This window comes from Melanaphis sacchari, unplaced genomic scaffold, assembly GCF_002803265.2.
Source record: "Melanaphis sacchari strain LSU unplaced genomic scaffold, SCAv2.0 Contig142_pilon_pilon, whole genome shotgun sequence".
Lineage (NCBI taxonomy): Eukaryota > Metazoa > Arthropoda > Insecta > Hemiptera > Aphididae > Melanaphis > Melanaphis sacchari.
In genome coordinates, this window is record NW_020270605.1 from 105,578 (window position 1) to 117,166 (window position 11,589).

The 11,589-nt window shown below is 37.5% G+C and overlaps 1 protein-coding gene across 1 annotated transcript; it reads right to left on the reverse strand.

Annotated features, from left to right (window-relative positions):
- Window positions 1–2,176: 2,176 nt before the first annotated feature.
- Window positions 2,177–5,064, reverse strand: LOC112591753 (protein escargot-like). Its single transcript, XM_025335672.1, has 2 exons — window positions 4,584–5,064; window positions 2,177–3,714 (listed from the first exon to the last, which is right to left on the reverse strand). The coding sequence occupies exons 1-2, from the start codon at window positions 4,732–4,734 to the stop codon at window positions 2,273–2,275; spliced, it is 1,593 nt and encodes a 530-aa protein (XP_025191457.1). The 5' UTR covers window positions 4,735–5,064; the 3' UTR covers window positions 2,177–2,272.
- Window positions 5,065–11,589: the final 6,525 nt, after the last annotated feature.

The window sequence follows — 11,589 nt, forward strand, 5'->3', positions numbered from 1 at the left end:
GAAAGTGCCATATATCAACAGTGTTTTTTTATCCCTCTAATTTTTTTTTGTAGGTTTCACTTGTTAAATTGTTTTGTTACAGTTTTATTTTATTAGTATTTTTATTTCGTGGTTTGTCTTAATAATCGGTTCTGTCGAGAAATTCTATATGCGCGCACAACACACATGATATTACCACAGTACAATTCATGGCGCACAAATGTCAATATATATATTATATACATTGTATATATATATATAGGTCAATTTAATATATATTTATATTTTATAAACGAGTAGCCACGGTCGAGTCAATCAAATATTTTCACACGCATATAATATATATAACATGTATGCCACCGGTTTTTTCGGAACAAAATTTTGAATGGCAAACGTTCATTGAAATATCATATTATTATAATGTATATATCATATTATAATGTAAAACATGTCAATTCGCGGTGTGCAGAAATCGTCCGCCCCCGCGACATGCACGCAGGTAATAATTCCTCTCTTCGGGTAATACGCTGGGAAACGTACACTCGATCGGTTCTGATGAGAACCCGTCGCGCACCATTCGTATACACATATATGTATTTGTATATTATATGTAGGTACATGGACTACCTACTTTTTTTCATCTTCTTTTCCTTTTTCCCCTTCTTTTTCTTCCTATATCGTCGGTGTTTGCATTCATCGTGTTCGCTCCTTCAAAATCGCTACTGACCTGACACAAACAAGAAATCCGGCCATTGTCGGAGAAGAAGCGATGGGATTTCGAATGTTTGCATCCCGATCCCGATACATAATATTATATCACGGCCGTCACATCCGTTCACGGGTTTCTCACGCGTGTTTTTGACATGCACCGCGCCGGCACCGCCCCGATCGGTGGTCTTGGCAGGTAGTCGCGATCGTGAAAAAGCAGAAGACGAAGAAAAAATTTATTATTATGATAATATTAAACCTGCTCACCCTTCAGAAACCTTGTAGTACGCATTGTCGCAGGTACTTATACTATACAGCGTAATGTATACGGCGCATACCTATGCATGCGAGCGCCGCGTTTTTGTGCGATTCGTCGAGGGTGTGAAAAAAGCTCGGAACTTTGTCCCGGACGAAAAAAAAAACCCAATAAAAATTTATGTATCACATATTTTGTTTTATTGAAGGAAATATAAACCCAGTTGACAAATAATGAAAATAATGTTGGTTAAATAATACAGAAAAATTTAAATTAAAAAAAAAAAAAAATATAAGGATAATGATAATAATAATAATAATAATATAATAATGATACAAATCAAACATATTAATGACATAATACTATACAATAAAATATAATAATAACTGTTGCGTTATTATATTACGTCGTCGTATTATTATAACACCATGCATCATCGTGCGACTCGGTTAATATAATATACATAACGACGGGAACGACTAGTTGAACATTATGGCGACTTAAATAGTAGTGTACAGTAGCAGTCTTTGTATAGCGTATATTAATGTAGGTACATTACAATGATATAAACAATACAATATGTGTAATAACAAAGTTCCGTTGTATAATATATAATATATATATTTATATATCATAATATTAGCGTTGTATCATTTAGGCGTTATATAGCGTTCATGCACCCGAAGCAAAATATTTTATACATAATACATAATATGGGCAGACACCACCGGATGCTGCAAAGGGACCGGATTTTCATAATAATGTATATAATAATATGTCATCGCAACTGCGATAATGCCAACAATAATGTAATCAAAATAATAGTAATAATTTAAGGGAGTAAAATTGAACTTAATATCTAAACACAGTGCAAAAAAATAATATAGTTTGTCAACATAATATATATGTCGATAGTAACGTGACTAGTAAGTCTAATAAATAGATAAAACATTTTATATAATATGACGAATGACTTAGGCGTAGGTCGGCGGCAGAGATTTACGTGAGCGTTTGTTTTAAAATCTTTTTTTCGGTAAGATCACTGCAATTTATATATACATAGGAATAATACAATATAAGCTCGTGAAATCATTATATAGGAAACGGAAAACGACGGTTTTCAATGTAAAATTATAATATAAACTCACGATACGCCCGTATGCCGACAATAATAATAATAATAATAATAATAATAACCATAAACGAATTTAAAATGGAAAAAAAATAATATAATATAATATATAGGTTTAATAATTTAACATTCATGACGCGATGACGCGCGGACGATTGGAGACGGAAGTGTGCTGCAGTCGTCTATACATACATATATTATGCGACCGCCTGCTGCTGATGCTGTTGCTGTTGCTGTTGCTGCTGCTGCTGCTGCTGTTGGTGAGGCAGCATTCGCGGACATCCGGTATCGCAGTGCTTGGTGAGCAGCGACATGCGGCTGAACGTCTTGCTGCACGTCGCACACGAGTACTTCTTCACGTCCGAGTGGGTCTGCAGGTGGGCGCGCAGGTTGGACCTGTCGGCGAACGCCCGGTTGCAGTGCTGGCACGAGAACGGCTTTTCGCCGGTGTGGGTGCGTATGTGGCCCTGCAGCAGCCACGGCCGACTGAACGCCTTGCCGCACAGGTTGCATATGCACGGCAACGTGTGCGTGCGGATGTGCATCTTGAGCGCGCCGAGCGTGTTGTACGCCTTGTCGCAGAACTTGCAGCAGAACGTCTTGGCCGCGGCGCCCTGCGACTCGTCGTTGTTCGCGCAGTGGTACTGCTGGTGCTTGGTCAGCCCGGAAACGGTCGAGTACGTTTTCGAGCACGCCGCGCACTTGTACCGTGCCGCGGGCGCGGCTGCTGACGACTCGCGCTTGACCTGCACCACGCCGCCGTCGCTTTCGCCGCCAGAGTACTGCGGTTGGTACTGCTGCTGCTGCTGCGACGGCGCCGACGCGGGCTGTTGCTGATGCGACGCCGGCGGCGGCCCGTACGACGGCGACATGGCCGACGACGAAGACGCCGAAGACGGCGGCGGCAGCGACGAATCGACGTCGGCCGACGACGACGGCGACCAGCTGCTGACCGCTGTCCGACCGTACCAGTGGAGCTGGACCGCGGGCGGTGGGCTGCGGAGGACAGGCGCCACGGCCGCGGTGGCGGGCGGCGTGTGCTGCAGCAGCGGCTTGAACGCGGAACCGGTGCGGCCCGCGTTGACGGGCGGCGACAGGGACGCGTCCCGGGCGATGGCCATCATCGGCGGCGGCGGGTAAGCGGTCAACATGGCGGCGCCGCCGGTCTGCTGCTGGTGGTACATGTAACCGGGCAGGTAACCGGTGTGCGGGTACTGCGCGGGCACGGGCCGCGGCGTGGCCGACGCGTAGTGCCGGTTGATGCCGTGGTGGTACGCCGCGACCGCGGCCTGCGCGGCGGCCGGGTGGTGAGCGGCCGCGATGTTCAGGCACAGCGGTTCCAGCGGACCGGCTTTGACGGCCGTCGGCTGGTACGGCTGTTGTTGCTGCAGTCGGTGCACTTGGTGGTTTTGGTGTTGTTGCTCTTGTTCGTGGTGTTGGTGCGGTTGCGGGCCGCCGTGGTGGCTGTAGTACGCGGACGGCGACGACAACGGCGTCGCGGCCTGTTCGTGGTCATCGTACGAACGCGGCGATTCTTTTTTCACGGCCAAAGGCGCGATCGCGGCAGTCTTGCACTTGACGCTCAGGTCTTGCGGTTTGGTGCTCAGGTTTTCCGGTTCCAAACACTCGTCTGTGTTGTCTGTTCAAAAAAACACAAGAAACATTTCCCGATTAATATTTGGAACGACATGGCCGGTGTACGCGATTTATATCGTTCGTTATTGTTACGTAATTTCCAAAACACGGTAATAAGCAGGTATAGCGATATAATTATATTATTATTTGTGGCTCATTGCATTGCCAAGAGATGCGGGGGAAAAACGTGTAAATATTTATTCGATCGAAAACATCGTTTTCGTATATAATTATTAATAAAATCGACGGTCGTTTCTTTGCGTATTGCAGAAACACGTGTTTTTGGGTCCTGGAAAATATTTCCACGTGTATTTTTTTTTTTTTTTAAATGACGACACGAAATTTCGTCCGTCGAACTATAATAGTGCTAAGAAAAAAAATCAGTGTCGTACTATTATAGCGGTGACGTATATTAAATGTAAACATGTCGTCATTTACACCGCCGTTTATAACGGTTTATTTATCATTACTATTATTTGGCGAGGGGTGAAGTGCGCATTGCGAAAACATTGCACCGAATCGAAAAAAGGGTGACCCTCTGCAGAGTGCATTTCCCACGGTCGGTGGCGCACCGGTTCCCATCATCATCATAATCATTCATCGTCGTTTAGTGTAATATATAAGTACACGTGACGAGCAAGTGAATAATAAATTTAAATAAAATGGTGTCGTGCGTGTCGAGATTGGATTCATCGTATATAGCTATACTTATAAATAAATAGATAACACGTTTTGCAAATTCGACAAAAAAAAAAAAAAAAAACAACACCACTCCGCCGGCGTTTTAACGAAAATTTAAGAAAGTGTGCTTCGCAACATTTATTATCACGACAGTAAAATATATATATATATATATATATAATTAATATTTACCGAAATCCATCAGCTCTTCTTTGATGTGCTCGCATTTGACGTAGTGGACCGGTCGTTTTTTCAGCGGACAGTGCGAGTAATCCATTTTCTTCGAAGTCAACTTGTGGTGCATCATTGCCGACTGCAGTGGTTTATCTTCAAAAATATGCATTTTCCGTGCACACACACACTGCAGGACCGTCGACGACGACGTGTCCGGGATTCGAGACGACGTGGACGTGCGCGCGCGTCTCGTAGGGAAAACAAAAAAAAAAAAAAAAAAAGAAAAATAAAACGGAATATTCGACCGGTGATGTCGGACGGACGCGATGAGAAAAGGGAAATCGAAAACGACGATATCAAAATATTGTCGTCGATATATAACGTACACGGCGGTGGACTGTGTGCGGTGATGTACGTGGTGCACCGGCGTCGAACTCACTGGACGGTGGTGCAAGAGCGGCGGGCACGTTCTACGGTGTGTGTCGCCGAAGAGAATGCGAGTGATTCTGCCGCCGCCGCGAGAGAAGAGGTGGTTCTGGTTCCACGTTCTCCGTTGCGGTCTCCCCACCACCCGTCGGCGGCGGCGGCTGTGGAGGGCGCGCGCCCGGCAGCATATCACCGCGCGGCGGACAGGTGTTCGGCCCCCGTCGCACGTGCTGGCCACCGCGGCGACCAATCCGGCCGGCGTACATGGCGCGGACCAATGGGCGCGGTGCGGGGTTCACCCTCCCGGTTCGGCGGCTGTCCCCTTCCGATCCGGTTCCGGTGCGCGCCGCGGCGGATCGGCGCCGAAAACCGGTGCGACCGTAATAATATATAATGTACCGTAATGATAGATATAATATGGGCACGACGGTCGACAATATTATATGATACGATATTATTGTATGCGCATCGCCGTGTTGTACGTATACATATTATATTATATAACGTACAAAAATGTATTTTCACTGCGACCGTCGTCGCCGGGTCGAGATTGTTTTATTTCGGACCGAAAGCGGTCCGCGCGTGACAGATTTTTCACTTCACGCCCGCCATTATATACCTAATCATCGTGTCCGAGCAGCAGCTGCGCACACGGCGAATATTATATTAATAAACCGCGTTCGTCGTCGGCTTTCACGCAGACGAAAAGCGACCTGCAGTCGCCGGTTACCGCGTTCATAAATAATATAGGTAGGTATAAACGATATGCGGTTACATCCCCGTAACCGTAAACCACGTAACGTCCCGCGTTTAGTTGCTGTCGGGGAGCTCCGAACGAGCGTATATGTAAGCAGTTATGTCGACGTTGCATGTGTCGAGCTTGTGTTCAGGAATTTTTCCCCGACTGTCCGACATTATTTTCGCGCGAGCGACTTGAAAATATTAAAATATATTCCATTCGTTCCGCCAAAGTATACCTAGCCTAACCCGCGCATCGATGTACGTATATAATATTATACCTATCTATTTACGCGTATCCGCGTTCACGTTTCAATATCACATAAATTACAATTTTGATCACCGATTGAAACGCTTTATTATAGCTGTAAGATCTCTTCACGTCGGATTGAATACGGTGGTGGTCCGCCTGCAGGCTTAGTCGCATGTACCGCGAAATCCAATTTGACGACATAAAATTGTTTTGAATTTAGACAAAAGTTTACAAATAGTCGTTGGTACATATAGAATCATGATGCATAACAATATATCTTTGAGAATTCACGTTTTCTAGGTACGACTGACCGGCAAATGTATTAGTATATAGGTACTTATAATATTCCTTATTAATTTAAAACCTTCTATGATATATATAATTAGAATTACATGTGTGTTTTGGACAACTGCGATGCGGTACAGGTTAAAATACGACTTCACTTCATTAAATATAGTTATACAACTATACTTTATAGGCTATATGAGATGCATGATACGCCGTACACTCGTATAGGTATATAGGTATATTTTAATCTAGATGGACAATTTCAATTTTTACCGACTTGCGTTATAGTATGTTAAGTATAAATAACTATTAAATATTGTTGTAGTTGCAATAATATATTATATGAGTTGTTTTTTCTAAATGTATGTTCTAATATTATTATAATGCATAATATAGCATGACTATCTGTAACGGTACCATAATATAGGTAGGTATCACATACATTTTATCGAAATCTAAGTAAGCATAAATTAGTTAAAAATAAGTTTAAATTATTTGTTGCAATGGACTAAGTTAAATATTAACTAGTTATCTATTTTTTATTTTAAGCTGATATCCAATTTATGACATTATGTAGACAAATTATTTAAATAACTTTATAGTCACGTTAAGTTAATTTATCTGATGACATCTCACCTCACAGATTTCAAATATATTTTTGTTTTATATAGATAAAATAGTCTTTAAGAAAAAAAAAACAAACGGAAATATTATTATTTATTTGTGTACAAATAATAATACTGCGTAAATATACTTAATTTTAAAACTGTTGAAATGTTAAACAATGCACTATATAGTTAGTTCTATAGGTACTTTCAATAGCCAATAAGGATCAAAATAACGTAGTGTACACAATACGATATATAGGTACTACAGCTCAAAGTTCGACGTTTAATGAGACGCCGGCGAAGTGATTTCTTAAAAATTAACATAAATAATTAATAACTTCTAAAAGTAGCTGGTTTTTTATCGAGAGTTCATTGTAAATTCCTCATCTTTTATGCATTATTTTTATTATACATTTCTGTTTTTCTGTAGAATACCTTTATCAAATTTGCTAATTATAATTTGCTTCGATTTTAAAGTGTAAATAGTAAGTTTAAAAAAAAGTGCACTAAAGTGACTGCAGATTTTTAACCAAGAAGTTAAGTTTTTTTTTCTTTTTTATAAGCAACCGTATTGGCATGTTATATATTATAATGTATATTATGCGTTGAGTTGAGTACATCGTGTTAAGACTTTATTCCTACAGCTGCCGCAGATCTAGTTCATGTCAATGTCAGTTATTGGTATAGTTATATAGTTGCAATAGATTTAATATTATGTATTATCGTATATGATACTTTGCACGTCATGTGAACTTGTGCCACGGGCTGCTCTTCAGACGACCAAATTATTACTATTATGGCTTTGAGTTCGTATAATATTATAATACATAAACCTATATAAATATACCCATTCAAGCAACGTGGATTAAAGATCCATTTAAGTACCTAAAACTTTATATTGTCTTATAGTGAGCCCCCGCTATATAGACTTAATCCATTTTCACTTAAAACATTTTTAATTACTATTTCACGGTTTAATGTGATTTTTTTATTTCATACTATTTAAAATAAAAATATAACTATGTGTAATATTATACCCATTATAAATTATACAACAAAAATATTATAGTGACAAATTTATTTTTAGTATTATAAACATATATAGACACTATATTATACCTATATAATATAAAATTAAAAATACTGTTATTTCATTCGAATAAATGTCAAAAACATCTAAAATCTAATTTATAATTAATATTATACATCAAATTATTTATTATTATTAATAAAGAACTATACCTATTTTCACAACTACAATTTTCACAAATTTATACATTTTAACATAATGTTATTCAGTTATATATATCGTGATGTGAGCATTTTCAATTTGATTGTTATTTTTGAATGTGAGCATTAAAAAAATATTTTATTATAATAGATGGTACCCTATATTTCAGACTTACAACTATAATTATTACGTATGTATAATGTTTAAATTTTATTAAACACTCTGCGAGTAGAGAATTAAATATTTTGTGCTTATCGCGAGAGTGCATAATGTTTTTTCTGCAACTGTGACACTGCAGTCGCCTTGTGTAAGACTCGCAGAATCCACGCAGGCGGCCAGTTGTGATATTGCATTTTATTAAATACCTAATGTATACATATAGGGTGACTTGCACCCCATCCAACGCTCGCACTGCACAATAATACGCAAATATCTATAGATTATAATATTATGTATATAACGCATAGTATATTTTGTATACCTGCAACAGCGTAATACATGATATTATATTATACCTGTACAAGTCTGTGGGTAGACGAATTGCGAAATTTAGTTTTACTATTCATTTTAGCTATTGCAGGTTATATTATGTGCATTATGATTTTTCGTTGGTATATAATAGTGCGCAATACCTATGTACACATTCTAGACGCGTATTTCGAGTGTTATATGTATAGTCCCGTAACGTGTTTTTGAAAACGCACTTATGTGCCTATATATATATATATATACATATTACAACATACGTTATTAATATATAACATCCGGTATATTTATTGCATTGTGTATGTATATCAAATCCGGATCTAGAGTGGAGAAATCAGAATTCATACTTGGGCATAATATTTTCTTAACATTTTTGGGTATAAATTATATCGAAACATCGATGTATTTAATAGTTCGTATACATTAGACTAAAAATGCTAAATCAGAACAAAATTTTCATAATTTTCAGATGTAGTTAAAACTAAACAATATATTGTATAATAAATATTATACAACTATGACATTTGTTATATACATTTTTAATATTACGGCAATGATGCCAATGATGGCCAATTGTATTAGTTTCAAGAAAGTCAACAAAATTATGAGTTTTCGAAAAATTATGAAACAATTTTCACGATCAATATTTTTAATTTATACGATTAGAAAATAATAACGGGTGTGGTATAAAATATCTTATTTTTTCTTTAATGTCGACTGATGAGGTCTAAAAGCTTAAATCGTTCAAAAGCTCTGTCAAAGATCGGTCAAAATAAATCCATTAAATATCGTTTAAATAAAAACATAATAGAAACGAAATTGATATATAGTGTACACCGATTCTCAATGGCCTGTATAATATATCCACAGGGTTCACGTCATAAATGTTTGATTTAAAATTTATATAATCGTACTAATAAGACTTATTATTTGGATTACTGCAGAGGGTTCCCAACTCTAAACAAAACGCGCACCGAGGGATAATAAAGAACTCCAAGACACGCGTACAACGGATACCGCAGGCATAGTATATAATATATATATATGCATAGAGATAACGTTTAATTAATTATAAATGTCTATATATGGCGTAAAAATTCGAGTAGTATGGTAATTTATGCCAAGATCTCTAACCTCGTTTATAGCACGCGCTTCAACTATATATACTAGAACACTAAAGCAGATTATAGCGATGTAAAATGGGTAAACATTTGCTATAGAATACGATATTCGCGTACACATAATACAATATTATATATATTATGTCTGTATTATTAGGTGTGCGACCCATTATCTGTGAGCACCTTGTGAAAGAGGATCTATGATGAGCAGCTGCTCTGCAGTCTTGTCGTATAGTTTCGAACAGTCTTTAATGTTTAATATATTGTTAATTGTGATTTATATGTATATTGTATATTATATTATACATAAATGTATAATGTGTATATTATATTATATTATATTTATATATAAATGTATTATGTATAAATCGTACACCATATTATTTAGGTTTCTAAACTCACGGCGATGTTTATTGTTTTTCGTACTAGAGTACCTATAAAGTATATGGCGATACGTGCCGGAACACTTTAGGATGCATACCGTACCTATTATATGATACATTGCAGGTATATCGAGAGTGTACCTACCTATATCTATATTGAACACAATAAACGGAAATGTATTGCGCGCGCGACCACTGCTGCAAAATCGATACATATATGATGATCGTTATCTGCGATCACGATTTTCCAAAGAGTTTTTATTTGCACGGTCGATTACAATCGACTTGATGTGCTCCGTGTCTACATTATTGTGCTACGGGTATATTGACAAACATCACGCTCACCATATTATTCACGGGCAAAGGTAGGTACGTGTTTCGTTTTGTTCATATAATAATAATATTATGGTTGGCACCGTATGCATTATAATAAAACAAAATGTATGTTAACAATAATATCGTGCAGCCTAGACGGTCACAAAATGTACCGGTATATACTGCGGTTATATTATCAGTGAACAATATAGATACATATTATTATATTATTTTCCGGTTTATAGCTCGAACAATTTCGTTCATTATTCTATACACTAAATAATAGGAAGTACATGCATCCGAAGAATACCCTGTGATTCATACATCGCACAATACGATATATATAATATTATCAAGTATAATATAATACGCAGTCGTGCCTTAGTCGCTGTATAGTATAGATATTTACATTTGGTTTTCGTACAATATAATCAATCGTCTCTTAGTCATCTCACCAAACACGATGTCTATGGATATTATAATATTGTCGTACAATACGCAGTAGATAATATAATATTGTATAGTAGTACTATATTATACGATCGCCATCGCTATAGTTTCATAGAAATCAAATTATTATTTAATTAACTATTATATCACTGTGCATGTAATTGGACCGAATGACATTTTATACTCTGTTTGATCATCGCATCCATTATCGTCATATATCGAACTTATAAGTTATAACATGTATGGGAGATCCGTTAACTTGTAAATTAACTGTTTAAAATGTTAATTTCTTATTTTTAACTGCAGTGTTTGAACGTAATTGCCCCGATGACATATTATTTTTGGAGATATAGCGTTTAAGTATACCATAATTATTGCCATAATTATCGAATAAATCAAAACAGGCTCGATAAACACCATGTGTTGAATAATTAGCGTACTTAAGCTTTATATTTACAGTAACGGTTTTCGTACACGTTCAAAAAAAAAAAAAAAAAAAATTAAATTAAACGTTTCGTATAAATGTCAACTGCGCGTCAACAACGTTTGATAATATTTTGTACTATACTATTACTATAATAGCAAGATTATTTTAAAATGAAAAAATCTGTATTTATGTATAATATACATGATGACTATATATTGTAGAGTATAGAATTTCACGTAATCTATATCTTTCTCGAGTATAAGTAGGTAGATGATACCTACCTCGAGTACCTTTATAT

Coding starts and splice junctions, on each gene's coding strand:
- LOC112591753 (XM_025335672.1), bottom strand. CDS start 4,734: ATGCATATTTTTGAAGATAAACCACTGCAGTCGGCAATGATGCACCAC. Junction 3,715..4,583: donor AGAAGAGCTGATGGATTTCG/GTAAATATTAAT, acceptor TTTTTTGAACAG/ACAACACAGACGAGTGTTTG.